The sequence below is a fragment of the Cebidichthys violaceus genome, unplaced genomic scaffold (genome assembly GCF_023349555.1).
Source record: "Cebidichthys violaceus isolate CVI_PGR_0920_01 unplaced genomic scaffold, fCebVio1.0.p SCAF_17, whole genome shotgun sequence".
NCBI classification, from domain to species: domain Eukaryota; kingdom Metazoa; phylum Chordata; class Actinopteri; order Perciformes; family Stichaeidae; genus Cebidichthys; species Cebidichthys violaceus.
Genome location: NW_027176340.1, coordinates 13,704,633 through 13,731,723, shown reverse-complemented (window position 1 = coordinate 13,731,723; position 27,091 = coordinate 13,704,633). Strand labels below are relative to the sequence as shown.

Genomic DNA, 27,091 nt, shown 5'->3' with positions numbered 1-27,091 from the left:
TGTCATGAGACTTGTGGGGGGCGACTGTGATTGGCTGCGGTGATAAATGCCAACGTCATTTGTTGCACAGGTCTTACAAGCGACGAAATTAAGACGGCAGTATAATGCAATTGTTGCAGATGTGCGGCTTCCAGAATACAATTGATGAAGACTCCGAGCTTCGTAAATAATTACTAGGAAACAAAATGACGGCTGCATTTGCGTATGGATACATATGAGGTGAACTCGGTGATACGGCTGTAGTATTCTCCTATTGCCCGTACAGTGTCGGCTGTCCCCCTTGAAATGAGATGGACGTGCTGACGGACCGTTAAAATGGTAGCACGGATGAATGCAACGACGCACGGTAACATTGAATCAGTCCAACCAGATACCGTTTTCCATGGATTTGAAATACGTGTCGACACAGTCGAAGCAAAATGCATTTCTTGTAATAGTCGATTAATTATATAACGTGTAACGTTACGCCCCATAGCAGCCGAAAGGGTCACCTATACGTGCATTGACTTCATGTTTTTGACGGTACTTAATAATTTCACTTATAAGTAGCCACTTTCACGTCCGTTTTTGTGTCGACTTCTTGGGTTCCGTTAAAACCACGACCAGCACTATCACTTCCCACGGACCGTGGTGAGAGTGATACGTGAAGGACATGTTTACACGTCCCTCCCGCTGGACTCCCATGGCAGGAAGCGGCCATAACACACAATACTGCCATTGTTACTGCGGTGAAAGAGCGATGTCATATGGCCAGTGCTGTAACCACGCACTGCAATATGGCTGCGTTCAACCCTTCCCCCACAATGCGTCCACTGCCAGCAAGTAGCTCTTGCGTGTGTGCGTGAAGTAAAAACACGATTCAAGATGCTCGTTACTTTATCTGGAGGCCTTTTTTAATTGTCTCCATAGTATGAAGCACTCACATAAATGACTGTATAACATAGGAGGTATCAAAGTGTGGACATGTTACTAAAATTGACATAACTTTGGGATTCCGACGGTCTGTTCAAATGTACATTTCATATTGCGTGCATGCCACTGCCAGTCTTTTTTTTTTTTTCCTAAAGATTTTTGTTACAAATAAAATCTTTGACAATAAGCTAAGACTTCTGGGAGAGGCAGCTCATGCCCACAAATATTTGTTAGTGAGAACATAGACACACAACAGCTCACACGTTCTTCTGTGTGTATTGACATTATTAGCGCGCACCACTATTCACCAGGTCCAGAAGAATTGCTGTACACACACACACACACACACACACACACACACGAGTATCTGTCGAGCTGTAAATTGACCAACTTTAAAAGTGTAAACTATCCACCACAGGCAGTCGGAGTGCATAAAGTTGGGCCCACACACACCTTTACTACATGAAATTTTGGATCCACACAACTTCTCGTCTCCACCGTCAAACTCTACCAATAAGTCAAAAAGAAATGTAGGACTTTATCCCTTTTACACAAAGAAAAACAATATAACAAAGTCCAGTAACTGTGCATACTGTTTAGGATGGCACACCACAGATTATACATTATATGGCCCCCAACAGGCATAATGTATACAAAATATAGCCGTTCATCAATAATGAGTAATGTCATTGATTCTATAGGAGAGGGATCTTTGGGAGAATAGTTAGACACAAAATCATTTAAATGTTAAAAATGAGTGTTCACGCATTATGAGTTAATAAGTTACTCTTCACTCAGGAGTAGTGAATCAGGGTAAATACTACATCTGCTATGCTAATTATAATGACATGATGCATTATTCTACAGTACACTGCCCTTTGAATAAGCATGATTACAATATTGGTCAGCCACCAAAAGTACATGATTTTACTTTGCCATATCTGAAACTGGACCACAGACTAGATGTGTTTGAAGCTTGATTAGGATTCTAATCTTAAGACTCTCCTCTAAGTAGGTGGCCTGATTGAAAAAGGTCACCAGAAAAAAATGAATCCACTGCCTTCGCCCGCGTTCCCCTGTGAACCACTGTTCTCCCCTCCTGCTCTTAACGCCGACTAAGCGGCTCAGACAAAGAATGAAAGGGAAACAAATGGCTGAGGGTGTGTGTGTTTTCTGGTGTTGGGACATGTCTTGTTTTCCCTTGTTCTTTAGGTCTTTTCTTTTTTTCTTTTTTTTTTTCTTTTTAAAGGTTGTTACAAGCTTGCATGCCAAGACTCTGCCTGCCGCTGGGAAACGCTGCTCTCTGCTGGATGCACGGTGGCACTGCAAAGCAATGCCTCACCCACAGTGGGGTTGAGCCACTCAGAGCAGCTTCAGACTCCCGGTGACATTGTTCACCATCTCCTCCTCGCCCATGATGGCCAGCACAGTGCGGGACCCGGCCTCCACCTGCCCAAGACAAGAAGAGTTTGTGTTGAGATTGTCTTTGTGTCACCCCACTGGGCAAAGCTGACACAACAGCTTTTCAACCAGACATACGAGTATCAGTAATTTGACGATATATTGGGAATACCTACAGACATTTACACACAAGATACCTTTGAAAATGTCTCATTTCCCTCACCTGGGTCATCCCTGCATCCTGCACCAGGTAGGTGGGCAGGCTGAGGCTCATGGCCAGGGCCTGCAGCTCCAGTAGATGAGCCACGTTGGTGCCCTGGACCACCACCTTCTTGGCTCTGTATCAACACAATGCATTCATTTTACATCAATAACATTAGTTAGAATGAATTATTCAACTATATTATAAATTCTGACAAAAGATGCATGAAAAAGAAATGTTTGTGTCAGCAATGAAACATTTGACTGAACTGAGCAATTCTACAGAGCAAACAATGACAGAACCCACAACACAGAGATGATGAACAATGATTGTAAAAGCAAAGGTTGCACAGTGGCAGGACTGCTTTGTCTTTTTAAATTCAAGAGACTAGAGGGTGACACGCATGAACACTTCAGGATCTGACACATTAACGGAGTAACATTTTAGATTTCTGCTGACAGCGGCAGCTTTCTGCTGACAGATTTACATATCTTTAATGTTCACGTATACAATGCAAACCACTAGTGGTTGTTTAAATTACAAGTGACATCTTCTCTACCAACACACGGTGCAAGTCTTACCCACTGTGGTCCCACTTCCAGGCCATCTCCCTCCAGCTGTTCTTCTCCTGTAGAGCCTGGTACAGACCCACAGCAGCATGGCCCACCTGGGCCGCCACCTGCACAAACACACAGCACTGAGCTCACACCTCAGCAGGAATCCGTTTACAGCTGGACCGACAACGCCTTCATGTGCCTCTTGTGACCAAGTTCAAGTAAAGTTGCTTACTAAACTCAAAATTTCATTATTTTCTATTAGAAAGCAAACTCAAGCTAGAAACATTATTTGCATGAGATCACTACTTCTGTGCAACTGATAAGAGCAGAAACTCTCCCACTCAGAGCCAGGAGCTCTGGTAGGTATCAATTATTGGAAGAACATGGAAAATATCAGACTAATGCAAATTAAAGACATGTTTTGTGAAATAAGAGAACACTGATAGCAGCTTTCCTTCACTGTAAAGCCAGAGATAGTGGTGATTAAATATTGGGCTAAAAGTAATTCCTGTATTTTTAGCCAGTGGGGCAACAAACCACGTCTGAGCCTTTGTTAAATATTAGGACACGTTCTTTAAGATGGACCGCGCATTCAAACGCAGCATATATCCCACACAGTCCACATTGGACTCACCTTTCCAACACCCATGGCGAGGTCCATGTTCACCACAAACACCATCTTGAACATGAGGTCATCATCTCCCTCCTCCTGCGGGTCAGAGCAGACAAAAAGGAGACACTGAGATTTGGCTCTGGACAAACTCCGTGAGGTCTAAAGTACCACGGTGTACCTGTGGGGACTAAGGCTAGCTTATGGGCACCTCATTCTCCAGCTTGTTGAAGTAGTACATTGCCGCCTCCTCGGCAGACACGTTCCGTGTGTGTAGAAGTGCCTGAAGTGGGGAGAAACAATGAAAAAGGGTCAGAGCAGTGAATGATGGCGTGGCCATGCCATTTTGGCTGATCAACTAAGCAATGAGAGAGCAACTAAGAAATTGAGAGAGATGCAAAAAACACAGCCAATTTCCTTGTATGTGCATGCAGAAATACATTAATTCAGTTAAAAGTTTTTAAATTGGTGATGGAGTAAAATATATTAACTAAAATCATTTGTGTCAATCATTTTTTACCATTGTATCTATAAAATGCCTTTACCATCCTGCGTTTCTCCTTCTAACATGCTATCATGATATAATGCAGCGCTAATCACCCTCTTGTGTTAGATACGATTCCCTGTATGGCAAGTCAACCCTGGTAGAAACGCTCCCCGAGGACAATTAGCATCAACAATGGAATTTGATTGTGAGATAATATTGTGTATGGAACAGCGGTGAATTGGAATGTTGCGCATGGAAGCTGTCCAGTAATGCAGTGTTCACATTATATAGAATTGATCATTGAAGGCCAGCAATAGGGTCATTCACAGCAGAAAAGTGCCATTGTCCCTCATAGAAGATGTGATTGAATGATCCCTACCAGGGAGCTACAGTTAAAATATAGGCAGAGTTCAAAAGCAGTGTGCATTATCAAGATCCCATTAAATAAGGGAGTAACTGATGAAAGTATGCATGTTTATACACTTTAAGACATTTTGATGTACCATAAAGTCAGCTATACCACAGTAACAATGTAACAGTCCCAATCATCACTGTATGTTGATGGAAATGTGGCCTACACGCCATAACCTGTGGCCTACCTGTTTGGCGGCCTCCTCTGGGATGTCCAGCTCCCGGAGCTGCTGCAGGAACACAGGGTTGACCTCCTGAGAGTCTGGGCCCGGCTGCTCTGTTGGCTCCATTCTGGACTGTAATGAAGAAGAGTCGTGCTCAGCATCACTTACCCACAAGAAACAGGACACCACTGTCATCAAAGCTGGCCATCTTAAATATACCTCAGTCCACAGTTGATCGAGATCTCTCTCTCGCTCTCTCTCTCGCTCTCTCTCTCGCTCTCTCTCTCTATACATATACACACACACACACACACACACACACACACACACACACACACACACACACACAATCCAATGAGTGTGAAGTTTGAAGAGTTCTTTGGAACATGTTCAGCTCTATTCCTCCGGCTCGTATTAAATAGCTCCCCATATGTTCTCCATGCCTCTGAGCAGACCTGATTCTCTTAACATATGGATGGTGGAAACATTACAAGCTAACAGAATGAACTGAAGCACGCAGCCTTAAACTACCCACCTTAAAGCTGGTTTTACTACTGCCAACTGTCACAACGTGTTGGTTTTTACTCATTTAATTGAACTGCATCATTTCTTAAAACGTCGTACGTTACTATCCCAAGCAAGGCCGCATTCAGTGTAGAACGGAGCGTGATATGACGTTCTCTTCAATTAAGAGAAGTCGATGTGCAGAATAAACTAACTAAAAACAAATAACACAGATAAGACAGCCCTGGGGTGTAACAAAACAGGTTCAAGTTAGACACCGTTTAGCTAACAGCTAGCTAGCGTTGATCTGGTCAGGTGAGCGCTGTTACCTCACCACACACGTTAGCTACACATCATTCAAATTAGCATCGCGAACAAAGCAGCTAACGTTAGCAACGAAAGCTTTTGTTTAGACTGATTAGCCTTTTCAGGAAGAATACGAATCCCAAATTGCACCAACATGCTAAACATGAATGCTTCCTTGGCCGTTCATTAACGCGGAGACAACCTGCCTTACTCAACAGCTGTTGTCAGTACGGTAGCTAACGGTAGCATTAGCCGCTACTGCTAACTGGACTAGCTTCAGCCCAACTAGCTGCCTGTAGTTACCTGTTCTGCACAGCTAGCTTGACAGCAGGAACGACGACGGTGATGTCCCCACGGTTTTTGGAAGTCCTGATTTTCACCTGCGACGGATACAATTTCTGGTTGAATGTGAAATTACATTCAGTGGGATTCCCGACTGTGCAGTTTTCAGCGTTACTCCATCTTGGACCCTTGTGTTTGTTGGCACAGGACGCTGCCTCTTGTCGGGTGCGGTGGTGCAGGTTTTCTGGTGCTATTAAGAATGTAGCGATGATATGCGGGTGCATAATGCAGATGTGTCATAGTCACCGCGGTTATACACGCGAGAAGACGTTTTTATAATCTCATTCGGACTTTTTCCCCCTTTTTTACTGAAACCCACTGACAATTCCTTCCATTATTTAAACATGTGAACAGACGAGTGTTTAGCTTTTTATCCCGTTGTTGCAGCTGAGTACCGATACACTGCGTACAGGTCGGTAGTCATTAGTAGGCTACACTGTACACAGTGGGTTTATTTGTTAAACAAGCATCGACTTGGTTGTCTTCATCTTAGCGTCCTGGTCTCCATGGTAATCTCCGCCTCGTGAACACGCACAGCATCAGATGATCTGGCCCCAGACAATATCCACCATCAGAGGCATCCTGTCCATTAATACAGCTGTGATCAAGCCCTGATACACTCACTCACATGCAAACATTTTGATAATTTGAAGAATATTTTATTACATCAGCATCTGTGAGAATTTGCGCCTTCTCTTATTTAACAGGTTAAACCACTACAGTTACATTTTTAGGTCAGTATGTACAATGATATTAACACACACAATAAGAAACATCCTTAAAACTGCTCCTTGCAGAGCCTGCTCTACATCGCCAAATTTATACAGCCTAACGACAGTTATAGTTTCCCTCAATGGCTTGTCTTCATCATGACTGAGCATTCACGCCTCTCTGAGCTGACTGTGTGTGACGGAACAAACCATCCGTTCACATCAGTCATTGGTTGCTTGTGTATTAAGTAATATAGTAATAAATCTAAGGGCTACATTGTCATCTCCGTTTTTGGTCACTGATTCCTGGGGCTGGGTATGAAAGAGTCTTGACTTTAAGTAGAGACTACTCTGCACTGAGCTGAGCGTTGACAAACTGCATCAAAGTTGGCACAAAGTCCGAGTCTCTGTCAATCTGGCTTTCCCGCGGCATTCACTCGAACCTCTGCAATGCTTAACCAAAACCTAAATATGAACCTGAATGAAGCCCCAATCCAACCACAAAGGGCCGTGCTGTGGGAAACTATTTGAAAGGGGTTAATAGATCCAGCATCAACAAATGTCCAACAAACACAGCTCCATTAACCCCTAGGAAGCCTTCTCCGTCTTTGTTCAGTTAAATAAAAGAAACATCTGCAAACATCAGCTCAGGTACATAAGGTCTCTGTGCTCTAACTGAAAGAGGAGCAGTGGGATAAGATCGACCCACTGAACCAGTAGTAGCATAATCAATGCATAACCTGTAAATACAAAATACCATACATACCTCCAGCACGTGATGCAGTGCCACCTTGGTGGCACACCTTGTGTTCAATACCAGAACTGTGCACCCACCATGACGTCAATACCAACAAAAAACAACAAGTACCATCACCTCGGCTTGGAGTGGAACAAGGCCAACCATGATTTCAATACACCGTTTAAAACCTAAAAGGAATGTTTAAAAATGTACAAAATAGAACTGCTGACACAAAAAAACACTGCGGTGCGCACTAGGATTTTACTCCTCGGAGTTTCTTAATGGAAGGATTTTTTTGTTTGTTCCTCTAACATCTTTCCAGTGACTTGTACACTATAGACACATGAATAAGTATAAAAGCAAGAAAACAAAAACATGGTAAACGGTCACTCAGTCGGGGTTTAAGTACCAAATAAAATGCGCCAACGAGCAGCCTCTGATTTCCAATCTCACACAGAGGAAAGAAAATAAAAAAAAATAGAAAAGGTCTGTACCACCAGCAGGTGTGATGTATGTGTATGTGAGGGCGAGTCTGTGCTGCTGGTGAAATGAACACGGTAGCGTTGGTGTCTGGTGCAGCACAACAGGCTGAGGTAGAGTGGCAGTGACTTATTAAACCCTGGCTGATTGGCTTAAAAAAAAGGGGCTTAAAAACTATTTAGTGACCATTACAGAGACATAATATTGAAGCTCAGGTTTCAACATCTAAAATATAACAACCGGTAAAACTTTGTACTAGGAACCAGACATTTGACAGTACGAGGTGTAGATTGACAACCAGGGCAATATGGATAACTGCGCGCGCGCACACACACACACACACACACACACACACACACACACACACACACACACACACACACACACACACACACACACAGAAATTACTTCTGACCATACAGCAGCGAGAAGCACACAAGGCATAAGGTACTGCTTCATAAAATGGACTCGGAGGGGAAAAGGTGACTTTAGAATCACACTGGAATCAGTCTTCAGATCAGATCAGATCAGCTGACTGTAGACCAGCTGGAGAAGCTGCTACATCATGTCTCTTCACGAAGTTAATGCGGGGACAGCAGACGTCTTTGTTCGAGTCCATGTGCTGTCCTGCTTCTCGTGTCCGGACTGAAGTCACAGATGGATCCTCTACGTTAACTTCTGATCCTTGTCGTTTCCTTCAAAACCCACGACTCCTTCCCTCCAACCTTTCCCTCCTGAAGAAGGAAGGCTTTGTTGCTCTCCTGCTTTTCAGTTCAACCTGCAGGGCGCCCGTCACTAGATTCACCTCCCGCTCTCCGGCCCGCTCCATTTGCTGCGGCTCTGTTGGTTGTTCTCCTCTGTCACAAGTCGGTGACTTTATTCTCCACAGCGGCCGCGATCTGCTGCAGCCGGTAGCCCAGCTGCATCTTCTGGGCCGTGGGGTCCTCCTCCAGAGCCGTGATGATCTGAGGACGGCACGGTGATGGGGGGAGGGGGAGAGAGAGAGAGAGAGATGACAACACAGAAATAAGATGCATTGTTCCCATTAGCAGAAACGTACCGAAAGATAGACTAAATAAAAACACAATAAACCACATGACCAATAAGTTCAAACTGATAGAACAAAGTAGCAGTTGTATTTTCCCTTTAAATGAGTTTTCCTTTTCCAAACTGTGGATCGAAAGATAGATCCTAAATACATCAAATAAAACAAATATATTGACTATACTATACTGTCTATCATCTAAAAAAACTCATGGTTGTCCACCTGACCAGCTTTCACTTCAGTGGACAGTTTTACTATGTGGCCAGGTCATTTTTATTCTATATGAACAAATTCAGATGAGAAGACCTGACTGAAGAAGAAGCTACTTATTCCTCTTTCGATATAAAACACATTCTCTATTAACATTTGTACGTGCAATGCCTCTAACACGCTCCTCATCTACATATTGAGAAATTTACATTTGATATCTCACACCGACCTCCAGAATTCAGTGTAAACACAAATGCTGTAAGCAAGCTGTTGTTGATCGGACTTCACTGAGCACATCATCACATCTCTGTGTTGCACCGCGATACACTGACAGAGCGATAAACACACCTGGTCGTAGTACTTGTTGATGTACTTGTAAAGCTCGTGCAGTGCGACCAGGTAGTTGAGCTCTCCGGAGTAGTTCTGAAACACAAAGCATGCCGGTTAGACGTCCACCTGTGGGTCTGTGGACGGCTCTCCAAGCTGAGGCTGCGCTCGCTCACCCTGGACAGTTCGGCCAGAGCGGAGTTCATCTCCTGGTCGCTGGCTGAGATGGTCTGCCTGATGTCAGCGTAGTACCTGCAAGGAAGGCAGCTGTGATCAACTCCACACACGACAGACTGAAAACACACAGCTTTAATAAGACGAAGAAAGCATATCTCATACTAACAGAGAGAGCTTCAAGAAATGTGGAGGAAATGAGCTAACTACAAACATACTTATAATGCGTTGTAATCTACTTATAGTGTAATTGTAATAATCATAGGTACTTAGACATTCATTATGCTTTATAACAACAACCATACCATTTAATAAAGCACTTAATGACTAATAAATTCAAAGTTTTTGTTGCGAGGATCCTAGTGTATTATAATCTCCGTAGTTGTAATATATTATAATGTGATTATAAGTTACTCCAAGTGGTTATTGTTTGCTTTGAGTAAAGTGAAAATGTATTCTTGCATAGACTGAATTATTGGCTTTACTTAAAGCAAATAATGGCCACTTAGAGTCATTTATAATCCCATTATAATGTATGATTACGATGCATTATAAAAACATTGAAATGTATCACAACTATGGGGATTATAATACACTATGATCATTGCAAATCCAAATGTTAGTGAGTGACCAGCAGTTATGAAGTATTATGATACTTGACCTCATTAGTCATTAAAACATGCTTTATAGTGTCATAAGTTAGTTAATAATGCATTATAAGTAATACTTGGTGTAGGTTTTAGAATGTGAACCCACCTTTCTACCATCTGCTTGTAGCGGGGGATGTCTCTGGCATACAGCAGCTTGTTGATGGGAGAGTCCTGTCACAAAGACAACCAAAGAGAGGGAGGGCAAAGTCAACAAGCATCAATAACCGCCTCAACTTTTCCTTCCTGTCTTCCACTCTGTATTTGAAAAAGCCTTTTGTTGTGTTTCAGTAGTAGAAAATGAGCCGACTGAAAAGCCCAAACAACTATCTGAAATAACAATGGGTTTTTAAATCAGTCCTCTCTCAGCTGCGATGAGCATGAAGCGTCTGCTTTGCTCCCATCCGGCCTCACCCGTCCCAGCTTGTGCTCAGCGATGGTGCAGGAGTCCATGAAGGTCTGGGAGATGACAGTCAGCACGGCGTCCACGTGGTCCGACGCCTGGACGTCAAAGATAAACTGAGGGTTCTTCACAATGTTGATCCAGAAACGCAGAGGGAGACTGGAGAGGCAGAGGAAACGTTAGAACCACTAACTTGTTACAACATCCAGCTTGAAGTGGTTGGAACTCATCGTTTCAAACATGAAATACAATTGATCCGTGGGTAAAAATCTAATATCTCTTTGAACCCTTCACATTCCTGGACAGTGTCATACTCATCTCCTTTATGTGTCCATGCTTTACCTGTTGGTCTTCCATATGTGTATTGTCTCCGGGTCGGAGATGCCGTGTTGTCCCGCCTGGTCGTCCAGCAGGTCGAAGAAGTATTTGACAGCCAGTGGAACGGGACGACTGGTGCTGAGGATCACAGTGAACAGATCGTCTACAAACTTCTGCAGCGTCCCCTGAGGAGGAGGAGGAGGAGGAGGAGGAGGAGGAGGAGGAGGAGGAGGAGGAGGGAAGGAGAGTCAAAAGGATTCAGTGCCCAACAATGTACGCAATGTGTCAATGTGTTCACTGTGGGCGGCATGAGGGTGGCTGTTGTATACCAGTATTGATGACGACATTGATGTGTAAACAATGAAATAGTGATATCATCTTCATAATGCACATACAATGCCTATAAAAAGTATTCACCCTCCTTGGATGTTTCACCCTTTTGTTGCTTATATACATGAAATCATGGTCAGTATAATTTGGCTTTTTTGACAAGAATTTGCAAAAAAAACCTCTTTAATATCAAAGTGAAAACAGATTTTTACAAAATAATGTTAATTAATTAAAAATATATAAGGTAAAGTAAATGATTGCATAAATATTCACCCCCTTCAGGTCAGTATTTAGTAGATGCACCTTTGGCTGCGATCACTGAGTCTGTTTGGATATGTCTCAATCAGGCCGGCACATCTGGACACTGCAATTTATCTCCATTCTTCCTGCAAAACTGCTCAAGCTCTGTCAGGTTTCTCAGGGATCGGCCGTGAACAGTTCTTTTCAAGTCCAGCCACGAATTCTCGATTGGCTTGAGATCTGGGCTTTGACTTGGCCACTCCAGAACATTCACCTTGTTGTCTTTGAACCATTTCTGTGTAGCTTTTGCCGTATGCTTGGAGTCATTGTCGTGCTGGAAAATAAATCTTCTCCCAAGTCGTAGTTCTCTTGCAGACTGAGTCAGATTATCCTCCAGGATTTGGCGATATTTTTCATGTTCCCTTCTACCTTTACAAGCCTACCAGGGCCTGCTGCTGAGAAGCATCCCCAGAGCATGATGCTGCCACCACCATGCTTCACGGTGGAGATGGTGTGTTTGTGGTGATGTGCAGTGTTTGGTGTTCGCCAAACATAGCGTCTAGTCTGATGGCCAAAAAGCTCAATTCTTGTCTCATCAGACCAAAGAACCTTCTTCCAATTGACCTTGGAGTCTCCCACATGCATTTGGGCAAATTTTTTCAACGGTGTCTTTCTCTTTGCCACTCTTCCATACAGCTTCGACTGGTGAAGGACCCGGGCAACAGTTGTTGTATGTACAGTCTCTCCCATCTGAGCCACTGAAGCTTTTAACTCCTTCAGAGTGGTCGTAGGTGTCTTGGTGGCCTCCCTCACCACTCTTCTTCTTGCCCGGTCACTCAGTTTGTGAGGACGGCCAGCTCTAGGCAGATATAAACAAGTGCCGTACGCCTTCCATTTCTTAATGATGGATTTAACTGAACTCTGTGGGATGTCCATTGAGTTGGAAATCTTTTTGTAGCCATCTCCTGACTTATACTTTTCAATGATCTTTTCTCGGAGTTGCTTGGAGTGTTCTTTTGTCTTCATGTTGCAATTGTAGCAGGAATACTGGTGAACTGGGCCTCCCAGACACAGGTGTTTTTATACTACAATCACTTGACACACATCAACTGCACTCAGGTGATCTCCATTTCACTACTTGTGACACTGCTGGCATCAACTAGCTGGACCTCTGTTGAATTAGGTCAGTCACTTTAAAGGGGGTGAATATTTATGCAAACACTTATTTTACACTATATATTTTTAATGAATTGACATTAGTTTATAAAAATCTGTTTTCACTTTGACATGAAAGAAGCTTTTTTTGCAAATTCTTGTCAAAAAGCCGAATTATACTGACCATGATTTCATGTATAAAAGCAACAAAAGGGAAAACATCCAAGGGGGGTGAATACTTTTTATAGGCATTGTATGTTAACAGTGTGGAAATAACCCTGAAATCCCGCCTTTGTACAGTTAAGGTTACAGAGTCTCTCTCCACCTCCCGACACTTCTGTTCAGACTGTAATTCAATTACCAAAATAAGAGAAAAAAACGCACATTATAAAAACCCACTCTCACTCCCGACTACTCAAATACAGAGGCTTGGTCAGTGTCTGATAACAAGGCACCCTTCAGCACCCTTCAACGGGCTTTCAGCTAACTCCAATGTAAGCGCTCCTGTGTCATTATTAGGTTGCAGCAACTGACGTAGAATATAGAGAAAGACATTTTGTGTGAGGGGGGAGGTTGGAAGGGTCAAACAAACAGGACCTTCACCTAGGAGACTGCTGTTGATGTCCCGCGTGAATCAAAGTCAACATGGACTCAGTTCACTTTAATTATTAGTTAGGTAACCGAGTACTTAACTAAGGCCAGCTCAAAACATAATAAAAGTACCATTGTTCTAAAACAAACCAAGTAGAGATACAAACTGAATTTTGAGAAGAGACTGTAGGCATGTAACCAGCGGTAACTGTGCATTTCCTGTGAACCTAGAAGTTTATTTTGAAAAGCACTATACATGTGACCAGCAGAAACTGTGCATTTCCTGTGAACATAGAAGTTTATTTTGAAAAGCACTATACATGTAACGAGTGGAAACTGACACTAGAGGGGAACCTAGTGCGTCATAGTTCAAAGCGTAGGGCCACTGACCAAGTGCTGACAATGTGTTAATAACAAAGTTAAAGATGAATTTATAAATTTGACTAGTCAAGTTATTAATATTATTTTCTTGTAGAAGCAATAATATTGTTATTGTGACTTACTTTTATTGTGTAGTGAAAATCTGATATCATGACATCTATATATAATCTATATATAAGGACTTGGATATGAGTGACTGTTGTTGCTGGATTCCCACGTGAATGATTATATACCAAACTCACACAGCTATATAAAATGTACATTCCAGTATATATGTGTGTGTGTGTGTGTGTGTGTGTGTGTGTGTGTGTGTGTACCTTCATGGACAGCAGGCGGGTCAGGTAGATCTCCGGGATGGCCTTGGCCCTCTCTCTCTCCCTCAGGCTGCCTCTGCGGTGTTTGGGCAGCTCGGGCTCCTCGCTGGCTTTCACCAGATGCCACAGCCTCACTCCTCCTTCATCTGCATCCTCCAGCATGGGAGTTTCTGCACGGGTCAATGTTTCACAAGCTTCACTTAGTACAGCTCACCGACTAGCGGTGCTCTGATATACACAAAGCTCACCATCTTCAGGTTTGATAAATCAAAAACTATTACGGGAATCTATAGGGATTCACTTGGACTATAAAGAAATCTGGTGTCAATGAAAACAATTACAAAGATACTATTCGCAGCACGAGTGCTCTGCAGTTTCGATGTTTCGTGTCTAAATGAGTGGATCGGCCCATTTACTTTAAACTGTGAACAACACTACAACCTCTGGGACAGACATCCAGCTCTAACCACCAGGGTCCTCTTGTGAAGAGTGAAATCAGTGACAAAGTGATAGTTATACAAACAGTCAAAGTAAGGCATGTTCTGCTGTCAAGACTTACTTTACAAACTAGTAGAGAGTGGTAGAAGTGTATGAATTTAGGTAGTTGAATCTTATTCGACTGATTGTCGAATGTTGCTGTTAAACCTGTACACGTGGAGAGGTGGTTGGCTAACATTCTGTTGGTTTTTAGGTGGCAGTTTGATCCCCATGAGGATAATTATTATTTACTACAACGCTGTTCACACGTTAACTCACTCTCTCCCGCCACGTAGTCGTGGTTGTCATGGTGGATGTGTTTGGTGTGGCGAGGGACCAGCGCTACCGTCGCACCGTCTGGGACCTGATGAACAACACAAACTTATACAGTTGTATCATATACTACATCACAAACCCCCTTTACAATAGTGGTAGTGGAGTGTGGCCTCTGACCTTGTAGTGCTGCAGCGTGTTGAGGCGTTTCCAGTTGCCCTGAACCACCGACGTCAAGTCCTCGTCCGACAAGATGAGATGACCGGCAACACCGGAGCGCCACTCTGAACGACACACAGCAGCCACAAGGTGAGCACACAGCATGTAAACCCTTAAAAAGTGGGAGTATGTGATGGTTACATGATTAACTAAATGGAATATATTTGCGTACACACTTGCAGGTGCTTTTCCAGTATTTATTCACGCTGGTGTTTTGGTCAGTTGTGGTTCTTTCGGTATTAACAGCACACATTGTCATTTAACGTGATGAGAACTTGGGTGAAAGACGGACCAATGAACGGACTGTCCTTGTATTTATTTGTACATATTTGCCCCAAGTTCTCCCAAGTTCTCCCACACAACTTCCTTTCTCCGTTCTCTACACTGGCTACCTGTAAGAGCTCGCATCCAGTTTAAGACTTTGGTGCTAGCCTACAGGGCAGTGAAAGGAACAGCTCCTTCCTATCTCCAGGCCATGGTCAAGCCCTACACCCCCGCCCGACCACTTCGCTCTGCTGCCTCGGGGCGATTGGTTGCCCCGTCGCTCAGAGGTCCTGGCGGCCGATCGACCCGGTCACGGCTGTTTTCTGTCCTGGCCCCACAGTGGTGGAATGAACTTCCCACTGACGTCAAGACAGCAGTCGCTGCCCATCTTTCGGCGCAGGCTGAAAACCCACCTCTTCAGGAAGTGCTACCCTGAGCCTTCCACTTAGCACTTATTGTTTTCATACTAGCTTGTTGCACTTATTGTATTCGTATTACTTATTGCACTAACTGTTTTTCTTGTTTCTGCCCTGTACTTTGGCTCTGAGTTATGCTCTGCTTCATGCTCTTAGATGATTGTTTGGAAAAGGAGATGTACTTATGACTTCTGGTGACTAGTAGTTCTTTTGATTACCAATGTTGAATGCACTTATTGTAAGTCGCTTTGGATAAAAGCGTCTGCTAAATGACTGTAATGTAATGTAATGTGTCATGCAGTAGGGGGCACCACAGCTCAACAAATGGAACAGAAAACCCTTAAAGGCAAGTGAACCAATTCATATTTTCTCTCATTTAAGTATGAATAGAAAAAATGCTAGAATGGATTTAAAGGGTCAGAGTGCAGGGGGATGTATTAGCAGAAATGGAATATAGTATTCACAACTATGTTTTCATTGCTGTGTAATCACCTGAAACTATGAAACACCGGCTCTAGAGAGCCTTTCAGGTTTTGATGTTACCTGAAGACCACTGTGGTACACGCTTGAAAACGGAGGGATTAGTGGAGGTGGATTCAGCTGGCTGCAGTCTACAACCTCACCACTAGATATCACTAAATCCTACACACTGCTCCCTTTCAGCGGCAGGTTTGTGATGCACAGTGTACAAACTCTCACCCAGGTCCAATGAGTCTGCGTGGGGTCGGTGGGAGAAGGAGGTGCCCTTGTACACCTGATCCAGCAGCTTCTCTTTCACCTGTGTGATGGTGTCACAGTCCAGCACTTTGGAGGGCAGCGGCTGGCTCTCGTTCACTCCGCCGCCCTGCACCAACACATTCAGTGTCTGCGGGGGAAGAGTGAAAAGAGGGGTGAGAGGATGGAGGTGGGGAATAACGAAACTACCTGGAGGTCGAGGTGGATGTCTGGGACTCTTTAATTAGATGCCAACGATCATTTGGTCTGAAGTCAGAGTGCTCCTCACCAGGGTCTTGTACTCCACGTCCTCTCGCAGCAGGCGGTTGTCATTGAGGGTGTACTTGGCCTTGCCGGTCACAGCGTCCACCGGCCCTTTATCTACCTGGTGCTTTATGGCCCTGAACAGCATGTAGAGAGACTCCCCCGCTGAGTCCTGCACACACACACACACACACACACACACACACACACACACACACACACACACACACACACACACACACACACACACACACACACACACACACACACACACACACACACACACACACACACACACACACACACACAAGTCAATTAGCACTGGCCCAGCACTCTACAGGCGACAACAAAGGTCTCAAATCACAAGGACATTCTTTAAATCGGTGACTTGCAACTTCACATTACTTTTCAAACATGATAAATACAGTGGCCTTATGGTTCTAACAGAAGAACTAACATATACATAATTACATAGGTAATTCACCTGGTTCATCTTTTTTATTTTCCATTAACACTTACACAAAGCCATGTGAACTGATAGACTAACATGGACTTAATCTGCGGAAGCTCCAGTTCAAACTTAGACCAAAACTTTTCCATGTCAGTCTTTGAGACACGACAAAGGCCAGAATGTGGCCTGCAACAGACCAGGTAAGGCTTGTTTTCAGAGATGGGCAGTATTTCTATTACTTGTATTTGAAATACGTATTTCAATTACTTTTGAGTATTTTGCAATTTGTATTTGATAGGGCCAATAAAAATCTAACGTAATTTGTAACAAAATACTTTAGAGTGGAGTCATTTTGTAATTAAAATACTCAAAATACTTTCTCCACGAATCAAAAAACAGTTCACGAGTTCAGCCTTCAGATCTTCAAGTTCAACGGATTGTCTGTCAAGGTCAATATTTTATCTGAGTGTGACAGATGTCAACTAGCTTGATGTATAATTTATGTCTGGGTCTGGCTACATAGCCTATTGTATATACATGGTGATGGTTATAATATCAAGCTAGCGATAGATGCTAACATGCTAATGCATGCTGTCTAGGCTAGTGCATAGCCAGTGTTTAGCAAGTTAGCTTGTCAGTCGAGTAGCTAGCTATAGGAAGAGGGAGATTGGGAGCTTGTATGTTCATGATAACCTTATCAAGAGACGTCTGACCATCTAATCTTGCACTGTATTACAAGTGATGCTCTATCTTCTCAATGTGAATGTCATAATGCCATATCAATTACTGGCTGATAATATAGTTCACAGTTAGCCAGGCTATGACAGTAGATGTCCATTTGTTAAAACAATCTAAATAACATTAAATATCCAATTTATTTTTATTTAAAAAGCATATTTTGAAAGTATTCTTAGTTTTATTATTTCATACATTCTACAGTTGGCCAGGTGGACAACATGTCTCAGTACAGTCATTTATTTAGGCTCTTTACCTGTGTACAACTGGTTTTAATTCTATATTTTGCTTTTATAGTATACATAGGCCTACTGTGTGATGCTATTCATATGTGATGAATATTTTCTTGTTGATACAAAGCCAAAGTTTATGGGCTGTTAAGTCCCATTAACAAATATATATATATATATATATATATATATATATATATATATATATATATATATATATATACACACACATAATCAATCAAGTTGTTGTCTTTTAATAGCTTTACTTAGTTACACTGACATTCTGTGACTGTTCTTCCTTGTTATGGGGTTCACCAGAGCTTTGTGTACATTATATAACCCAAACCTGAATGGTCTGCTATACCAAATTGTGAGAAAACAGAAAACCCAGAAAAAAGTATTTCCTATATTTTAAATACAAAATACATGTATTGTATTTTGTTACATTTTCTGGCACCAGTATTTTGTATTTTATTTTAATACATTTATTTGAGGGGTATTTTGTATTTTGTATCAAAATACATTTTGATGTATTTTTGCCCATCTCTGCTTGTTTTTAGCCAAGCCGATTGCAGGAAATGCCTTCTGCTACTGAAGCAGGTGTGGATCACATGCAGCCCCTACCGGCCGGTTAAGAAGAGTGATGAGTCAGCAATCAGTGACAGTAAAACAAACAATAATATAATAGGTTTTTCAAAAATTATGAATCACCGCAACCACAAGAGGTCCTTGTGCATTAAGTGAAAAATGAGCACAGAAAATATCAGGCTGATGGGTCCAGTAGTATGCCAAATGAGCCATGGACAGACAGACCGATGCACACAAACACAACCGAACGCATGATCTCCCCACAGAGTTACACCTGGAGGATAGAAAGATGCAGCAGAAACTTATAGGGAATAGTCACTGTATGGAAAGAAAGTTTTTTGAAATACGGATAGACTATATGTATACTATGTCTGCTGAGAGAATAAATAGGACATTGGCTCTACAGGGTGATTTTTTTTCATGTTTTTACAAGTATCATGTTTTTCGCTAAGGACTTTTAGGCATCCTATTATCAGATTTGTAAGTATTCTAAGATCAAATGGCTTGAAAAATAGTGCATATAGCTGCCGTAAATAGAAACAAAAATGCCCCTCGACCCCCTCCTCCCTAGGTCTGGGTTGAGCCCCGAATGTCTGGCTCCTCCCCTTTTTTAAATGTTACTAAAATAACTTAAAGGAAACTTAAAAACATGTCCCTTTTGGTGGTCCTAACACCTTGGTGTTTTTCGTGACCTACCCTGAGGAAAGCGTAGAGGCAGATGGACATCCAGTTGGTCAGCAGCTTCTCCACCACCGTCTCCGTTCTGGAGAGAAGAAATCGTTTTAATCCCTGCTGTTCATCTTTAACACCTTTAACCTATGACCACTTCTTCTTCTTACCGTCGCAGCATCAGTTTGGGGTTCTTGGCCACGTACTGCTCCACCAGGTCGTTGAGGAGGGTCTTGAGGATGTCGGTGAAGTACTCCAGTTTACCGTGCAGCGACACCGTCAGCAGGGAGGCCACGTAGGCCCTGTCTCTGGGAGAGAAGGTCCGCTGGCTCTCCAGAGTGTGAATGAACTGAGAGCAAGAGAAGAGCGGCAGATTATTCCCGTGTTCAAAACGTAGGCGTCGTCTTAAAGTCTCATGATGCTGTCGGTGGCAGCGGCGACTACCTTGGTGAGGAAGAGTTTACTGTTGAGCAGGTTGGACAGCTGCACCAGGCCCTGCTCCACCGTCTGCCTCCGACACTCCTGGACGTCCAGGTCTCGCCTCAGCGGAGACTCCCGGTGGCCAGGGAAGAAGATGCGCTCGGCGTACCTCCGGTAGTCAAGGAAGGGGATGCCAGAGCCCACCAGGTCACTGGACATGTCCATCATCTCCGTCATCAGATCTGAGTGAGGAGGGGTGAAAGATCAGGAGGTGTCTCTACAAGCCCTTTTGCCTTCAGCCTCGACTCCATGTTATATTCAAAATCTGTGCTGGGAACTGTGTTGAGAGGTCGGAGCTGGCAAATATTGACACTGGCTGGCTAAAATTAAACTCCTCTGCAGCAGCCGTGTGGGATGAGAGGAACATTTCATCCAGGGGGCGTGATGTAATGGGATAATCGCAGTGTGGCTAGTGCAAAAACAAAGTGGATCTGTTGGCCTCCGCGAACTAAAACAAACTTTTCTCGTTCTTATGTCTCTGGCCCTCCTCTCCAAACCTCCTTCCTCTCTTTCCTGCACTCTCCTTTGTAACTGCTCTCTTTTACCTGTGAACTCTTTCTTGCAGCGGTCTCTCACGCTGGTTTCCAGGTTCTCCAGCTGGATCTGGACCTTCTTGTAGTCTCTCAGAGCCTGCTTACTCTTTCTCCTAACATGGGGGGGGCGCAACAGAGACAGGAGCAGAGGGTCAGGCGGGGATAGAGAAAAGAGGATAAGTAATACCAGTTCCACACTGGATTAGTGGGAATCCAGTGAGATTGTGAAAAAGGTTGACTCAAGTCATTTGAGCCAACAAACCCCCACCAGCAAGGATCAGGGTTAATCACCTTGGAAACACTGCCTGATTAGGTAACACTCTAAGGTGACTACCCTGATCCTACTGTTCCCATAATGCTCTGGGGGATGTAAACAGCAAGTATAATGTTTTTATGCATTAAAGAACCTGACAGACAGCATTCTGTTCAGACTTGTTGAGTTTTATGGAAACGTGGCGATGAGGTCCGACCCAGTAGGACTTGTTTCACTTTTATGTTAAACTGAATGTTTAATTGCCGTCACATTTATGTAATGAGGTGAGCGTCTGATAGGGGCTTGAAATAAAAATGTAGTCGGTAACTATTGATGACGTTTAGTAACAAGCCCTAATTAGTTCTCAATATCATCAAAACATTGCTCTTTAGCTATTAGCAATTAGCACTGTGTCAAACTGTTCGGGTTGATATCATTTGTTACACAGATTTGGAGCTAAATTTAACAAATTTCAACTGCTCGAGAACTGACAAAAAATTATGAAAGAAAGTCCAAAATACCACATTAAGACACCAAGACCTTGTGGAACACAACAGAAAAACTCATGCTGTGATTTGGAGACTTTTGACTTCTGGAGACACTTCTGGTGTGGAACCTGCTCAGAAACCCCTTATTGTCAATGAAGCTTCTGAATGATCTGAGTCTGTAGATTGTGGTTGTAAAATTTCATGAGGCTGTGCTTATCCTGGAGGTCTCAACAGGTCATTTTATACAGAGATGTCAAGTTTCACAAAGTAGTCTCACTACAATGAAAGGACTTCATCACACATGAATACAACTGAGCTCATTGGATCCACAAGAGGCTCAGCTGTCCAGTCAAGCTCAATTTAAAGACTGTTGAGGGACCCCAGTATAAAAGAAATATTCAAATACACCATTTTTAAAAAGGGCAGAAATAACAGTTATACTGCATGCAGAAAAACTGCATGTGATGATCCTAAAGTGGGCGTGTCTGTAAAGGGGAGAACCATAAAACTCATTTTCATTCTCACATCTTGAGGTGAGAGGTGTGTGAATACGGCAATGCCAGTTCTTAACCAAAATGTGGAGTAATACTTAGCCCTCTTCCCGACCACCAGTATGACATTGTTGGACCAGTGAATTCATCAGGTTGTTTCATATGACACCAGTATCTTAACTCTGAGCGGGCTGTCGGATCACTAACAGGTTAACTGACTTATAAATATATCAGATTATGTGTCACTCTTCTTTGTCTACACTCAGCTAGACAGTGAACACACACAGAATCACACGGTCCACACACCGACCTGTAAATGAGCACGATGATAAGGACGATGAGGGCTACTATAGACGCCCCGACCCCAACTCCAATCTGAGCCTCCAGGGGGAAGGTGGACAGGCTGAGGTTGTCATACTGAACTTTACCCAGGGAGAAGTTCAGGTTGCCCATTTGGACCTGAAAAACACACACACACACACACACACACACACACACACACACACACACACACACACACACACACACACAGCAGTGTCTTCACAGAGTCCTTGACGTGTCTCATGTTCAAGAAGACGTAAAGATTTTTCTAAAGTTTATAGTACAGACTCACTGTGAATTCAGGCAGGTTGTCAGAGCCCTCGCGCCTCTTGCTGTTGGGTCCTGGTGCCGGCTGCTGAGGCGGCGGCTCGCAGTACAGATGGTTTTTGGTCAGAGTCTTAACGGCGCACACACCCTCCCCCACCAACACCACCACCTCGTCCTTAGTGATGGCCAGGTCCAGGTTTTCCCCCTGAGAGCACACGGAGACACAACTTCTGATTTATCTTTGACTTTCAATTTTTCAGAAGGTAAAAAAAAATAGTGAAAAACCTTTTAGAATATATTTTTTTAAATTTATTGTTAGATTTAAAAGTAGACAATATGGATTCAGTTGTTTACTGACATCTTTCTCTGTGACGACTGTTTTTATAAAAGTTCGATTTACTACAATACGCTACTTTTCTGTCATACCGCACTGACAAACACCACAGCTGACACTCAGACTGTAGTCAGTAGGCCATGATAAACCAGCACTGGATTCAAGCGCTTGCACAAGGCTATGTTAACACTTTTCTGCTTTTTTCAGACGATTTTGTCACTCTTGTCATTCAGTCTGATGTCAAACACTTTATATCTTACTAGAAATGAAATGTGGTGCAAACAAACACTCATGGTCACCAGGGGATGAATCTGCGATGAGTTTGTGCCATATATAAATGTAGACATGACAAGTCCATGACTGGACACTTCTTACACCACAACACCCAGCAGCCTCAGCTGGACTTTCATGATAACATCACCATGATAATATCCGTGTTAATGAGTTAAATGTAGACATGTTAATTAGTTTAACGCATTATTATGAAGTAAATGGTGATTGCACAGTGTAATGTAGCATAAGGACACCATCTGGGTCTAGATCGGTTCCCTATAAGTGAAATGTCGTTCCATCTGCCTCTATTGTTTGCCTGAAGGCTCCATTGACAGCACAGAGGACGAGGACAGGTGTTCAATTACACATCAAGGTAATAACATAATATGAAGGCTCCGAGGCTCAAAACCTACTTCTGGGATCTGGGTTTCTAGTACAAATTAGGATTCTAACGGTTGTCTCTTGCTCTGGGCTGTAGCCAGGCTGCTAGCGGTAGCCATGCTGCCAACTGTGTTGTCGGTAGTTGCTAGGCTCTGAAGAAAACCAAAGGTTGTCTTTGCGACAGCAGCACCAACAATAATACGACCTAAAACAAGACCACTACTCCCACTCTTTATAAGACCACTACTCCCACTCCTTATAAGACCACTAGTCCCAGAGCTACTGCCTATCACCGCCTCTCCTCTGACCTCCAGCTGGATGAAGCTGCCTGGGTTGTAGCGGTAGGCTTTCAGAGGGTCCTGCTGGTTCAGGGGCCGCAGGACGGGGTTGGCCTCGTAGCTGAAGGTCTGCGAGTTCAGACTACTGAAGTCGAAGCGCAGGTTGTCCAGCAGGAACTCCGTGGTGACCTTTGACCCCCAGAAGGAGGAGTCCACCATAGGAGAGCGGCACAGGATCAAGGTGGAGGAGTTCACCTCACAGCGCTCCGTGAACTGGTGGGACAGGGAGGGAGCAGAAAAAGTCTTTTAGTAGAGAAAGAAACTCATTTTTATTTCAGAAAATAACGCAACGCGCACACAGACCTGTTTGGCGGAGCAGAGTGGATCTCTGGGACAGATAGGTTCAGGGACCATCCTTGCTGGCCTCCCCAGAGTCCTCTTCACACTCCTCTTCCTCCTCCTCCGCTTCCTCCTTTTATTCTGGCTGACGGACCCAAAGGGAGAGGCGGTCACCACCATCCGGGGCTCCTGCACCACGTCCAGGTCGTGTCCCGACACGAAGATCAGCCGACCACCGCTAAAACAGACAGAGCATTCGTAAATTCCACGGCACTTTTGGCCCCCCAACAACTTTCTAAGTAGAGGAACGAGCGGCGAAGGTTTGGGAGATGGAGGTCGGACTCACTCCAGGAAGCTCTTTGCCGGCGTGGCGTGGGTGATGTTGGGGTTGTGAGTGTAGCGGTAGGCTGAGGTGTGGAGGTGGCGCTGGCTGCTGCCGTAATGTAGGGTGACCCGCTGGTCTCCGGTCTTATTACTGCTTCCTGTCACACACTGAACACTGGAGCTCTGCACCTCTGACACACTGAGGAGAGACACATTCGGAAATGATGGGATTCTTCAGTGACCCCCCCCCCCTCCTCTGGCACAAGGAGGTTAAAGGTTACACTGAGTGAAGAAGTCTTCATGGTGACGCAGAGAAATAGCAGAAGTAGCAGCTTCTACATTAAAGCCAACTTCGAATCAACAAGACCATCATTCCATTAAATAATGTGGACCTGTGAGAGAGAGAGAGAGAGAGAGAGAGAGAGAGAGAGAGAGAGAGAGAGAGAGAGAGAGAGAGAGAGAGAGAGAGAGAAACTTACATGTTACAGGGCACCCCTCCCACAGTGATGCCGAGGTCAGAGGAACGTCCTGTCAGCAGGTTTCGTCCGATGATCGTCAGGGACGTCCCTCCAGCTTTGGGCCCCCTTTCAGGAGACACCCCCATCACAAATGGGTCCTGAGACGGAGGAGAGGACGTATGCTTTAGCTATTCTATAATTCAACAACACAACTGGTTAATAAAACCTTACGTACAGTATTCTACCATAACTAAACGTAATCTAAAGTACCTGGTAGCTGAATGTCTGGCTGGACAGACCAAACTCTCCTCCGCTCACTTTTACAGACATGTAGCCCACCTTCTCTCCTCCACTGGCTTTGGTTCTGCATACAATCCTGGAAGACAGACAATTGTTCTTAATAAAACAGAGTCAGAGATGCATCCTGGAAATGTTTAGTTAAGCTGATAAGGGAATGACACTTTAGTGAGGACCCATATCATTACTTTTTTTTTAAAATAAGATACTTTAATTATCCAGAGGGAAACTGTCATGCATCAGTTGCAGTAGAACGTAGAACAAATAAAACAAAATAAAAACTATAAAGATTATCAATAAGTTGCAAAAATCAAATGTACACATTGCCAGAAGTGTAAATAGTTTAGGTAAACAACATGTTAACATGCTATAATTTGTTAATAATCAGTCAACACAAAGTACAGCTGAGGCTGATGGGAATTCCATTAGTATGTCGGTATTTGGTCATGAAAAATAAGTGTTGGACAAATTCACATTTTGACCTTACGATCAGGTGTTTAGTTGCCAGAATTTATAGAATATATGAAATATGATCTAAGTCTCTCTCGGTTAGTTGCTTTTTGAAAACCAATTCTGTAGTTTATGTGTCACTAAATCCTGTTACATCATTTTTTGTGGATCAACAAATCGTTGCAGCTCTTCTTTCTAGCAGTATTTTTGTCTTATCTTTATTTGTTTTACTTTTTCACATGGCCTTTGAAGACAAAAAGACAACAACAAACCCAAATGCCTTTGAGTATGTTTTGTAGTCTATGCTCAATACACATCTCTTCTATGCTCAGTCGGTCTGTACCTGGAGGAAACCTCGTAGAGGCTGGGCATAACAGTGCAGGGAATCCCGGCCACTGACACAGAGTGGAGGATGTCCTCAGCCTTCTGGCCCAGGTTGGAGCCTGAGATGGTCACCATGGTACCGCCTTCCAACAGGCCAGAGAGTGGCTCAATCTGAGGGAAGTCAGGGGGAAGCATCATTTAATTAGAAACTTTCTGGATGGGTTGGGTATCTCTCCCTTGTAACAAGTGCCAATGTATTTCTTCAAGACCTCTTTTAAATAAGATATATCGTGAGTACCTCAAATATTGAACGAAGATAAAGAGCAAAGAGGTCAAAGGTCAGTACTCACGGAGTGGATGACAGGGGCGGGGCATGTCTTCTGTACGGGTTCGCTACAGGAGTCAGAATACAAGCAGCTGGCCTGAGCGCCGCCACACCACACACAACCGTACTTGTGGTCGGCTGTGTGGCAGCGGCTGCAGTCAGAGCGGCCCACAGCGCAGTTATACAGAGTCACTGAGGGCAGAGCAGACATACAGGAGCATCAGTCAGTGTGCAAGAGTGTTGATATTAAGTGTGTTTGGAGAGAAGACTCCCGTATGTTGAGCGCATAAAAAACAAAACTGGTTCTCACCGTATAGATCAGCAGAGCTGTCCACATGGAAGGTGTCCCTCCTCTTCACATACACCATGGCATTGTATTCCTCCACCGGAGCAAAATATGTGTACTGGACAAAAGATGGTTTCATTTAAAAAAAAAAAAACGTACCTCGACCATTGGATGTCAATGTCTGACCTCAAGACCTCAGACTTTTCTAGAAGAGTTTGATTGACAGATGGTTCATCCAATCACCTGCCAAATATTTTTTGAAAGTGCCTGCCCTTTTCCAGAAGAACTGTTTCCAATAACGGCTTCTCAAATGGTTCTGTGTAAAACAACATCTGGTGTTGCAATATCTATATATTTTGCAGTATTATGAACTGGGTGACATTTCCCACTACTGCAGCTTGTCATTAAAAGCATTTACATGGTAAAACACAAGTTTACTTTTATTATAAGGTAGCCTCATCCAAAACGGTAATTTTCTGCATTTTAATGGGACAGTCAGGAGCAGTCACAGTTAGCTGCTAGATGAAGAGCTGTAGAGCAGGTAACCAGCTACTTTCATTTTTGCCGTCTGAAGACTAAATCAGATCATAGTTGCTCATAGAATGATGGAAAAAAATGATTGACTGACTTCTTAATTAAAACAACAATAGTTTATTTTGCTGCCTGCAGTATTCTGGGAACTGTAGTATTACACCACCATTTGCTGTTCCCACTAGTAAATCAACCAAGACAGACATTGTGTGTTTGTGCGTGTGTGTGTGCACATTTACAGACCTGGTGTAGTTGACAGGTGATGTCGAAGTTTGATGGATTCATGTCATCAGTCTCCACGTATGCGTCCACCACCACCGTCTGCCCCTCGATGACCAGCACACACTCATAGTCCAGCTCCGTATCCTGAACACACAAAGACTTGTGTTTTGCGCAGG

General features: G+C 43.6%; 2 protein-coding genes across 4 annotated transcripts in view; both read right to left on the bottom strand.

Moving 5' to 3' along the window:
• Positions 1 to 870: 870 nt before the first annotated feature.
• Positions 871 to 6,109, bottom strand: si:dkey-19e4.5 (UBA_like_SF and PTH2 domain-containing protein). Of its 2 annotated transcripts, XM_068712669.1 has the most exons (8): positions 5,280 to 5,424; positions 4,964 to 5,030; positions 4,769 to 4,876; positions 3,894 to 3,965; positions 3,707 to 3,781; positions 3,097 to 3,194; positions 2,537 to 2,651; positions 871 to 2,361 (listed from the first exon to the last, which is right to left on the bottom strand). In XM_068712669.1, the coding sequence occupies exons 3-8, from the start codon at positions 4,868 to 4,870 to the stop codon at positions 2,275 to 2,277; spliced, it is 549 nt and encodes a 182-aa protein (XP_068568770.1). In that variant the 5' UTR covers positions 4,871 to 4,876; positions 4,964 to 5,030; positions 5,280 to 5,424; the 3' UTR covers positions 871 to 2,274. The 2 variants fall into 2 exon arrangements, with proteins under 2 accessions (XP_068568770.1, XP_068568769.1); XM_068712668.1 differs by lacking the exons at positions 4,964 to 5,030; positions 5,280 to 5,424 and adding an exon at positions 5,858 to 6,109.
• A 424-nt stretch (positions 6,110 to 6,533) lies between these two features.
• The window catches only part of plxnb1b (plexin b1b), a 121,577-nt gene continuing 101,019 nt past the window's right edge, over positions 6,534 to 27,091 (bottom strand). For both annotated transcript variants that reach the window (XM_068712666.1, XM_068712667.1), the window contains 26 exons: positions 26,937 to 27,059; positions 26,187 to 26,280; positions 25,902 to 26,068; positions 25,571 to 25,722; positions 24,751 to 24,856; positions 24,502 to 24,638; positions 24,045 to 24,221; positions 23,723 to 23,936; positions 23,390 to 23,632; positions 22,119 to 22,298; positions 21,816 to 21,964; positions 20,286 to 20,386; positions 19,705 to 19,922; positions 19,431 to 19,609; positions 19,288 to 19,354; positions 16,613 to 16,759; positions 16,309 to 16,474; positions 14,891 to 14,994; positions 14,717 to 14,801; positions 13,964 to 14,130; positions 10,974 to 11,134; positions 10,643 to 10,790; positions 10,338 to 10,402; positions 9,584 to 9,659; positions 9,429 to 9,503; positions 6,534 to 8,790 (listed from right to left, as the gene is read on the bottom strand). In XM_068712666.1, coding sequence (XP_068568767.1) covers positions 8,686 to 8,790; positions 9,429 to 9,503; positions 9,584 to 9,659; positions 10,338 to 10,402; positions 10,643 to 10,790; positions 10,974 to 11,134; positions 13,964 to 14,130; positions 14,717 to 14,801; positions 14,891 to 14,994; positions 16,309 to 16,474; positions 16,613 to 16,759; positions 19,288 to 19,354; positions 19,431 to 19,609; positions 19,705 to 19,922; positions 20,286 to 20,386; positions 21,816 to 21,964; positions 22,119 to 22,298; positions 23,390 to 23,632; positions 23,723 to 23,936; positions 24,045 to 24,221; positions 24,502 to 24,638; positions 24,751 to 24,856; positions 25,571 to 25,722; positions 25,902 to 26,068; positions 26,187 to 26,280; positions 26,937 to 27,059 — 3,606 coding nt within the window. In that variant the 3' untranslated portion in view covers positions 6,534 to 8,685. The remainder of the gene's footprint in view (positions 8,791 to 9,428; positions 9,504 to 9,583; positions 9,660 to 10,337; positions 10,403 to 10,642; positions 10,791 to 10,973; positions 11,135 to 13,963; positions 14,131 to 14,716; positions 14,802 to 14,890; positions 14,995 to 16,308; positions 16,475 to 16,612; positions 16,760 to 19,287; positions 19,355 to 19,430; positions 19,610 to 19,704; positions 19,923 to 20,285; positions 20,387 to 21,815; positions 21,965 to 22,118; positions 22,299 to 23,389; positions 23,633 to 23,722; positions 23,937 to 24,044; positions 24,222 to 24,501; positions 24,639 to 24,750; positions 24,857 to 25,570; positions 25,723 to 25,901; positions 26,069 to 26,186; positions 26,281 to 26,936; positions 27,060 to 27,091) is intronic.

Bases quoted from the DNA above. Each gene is read 5' to 3' on its own strand.
- si:dkey-19e4.5 (XM_068712668.1), bottom strand. From the start codon at position 4,870: ATGGAGCCAACAGAGCAGCCGGGCCCAGACTCTCAGGAGGTCAACCCT. The intron at 3,966-4,768 runs GTAGGCCACAGG...TCCCCACTTCAG, and splicing joins CAGAGGAGGCCGCCAAACAG to GCACTTCTACACACACGGAA. The intron at 2,362-2,536 runs GTGAGGGAAATG...TGTCTTGGGCAG, and splicing joins AGGATGCAGGGATGACCCAG to GTGGAGGCCGGGTCCCGCAC.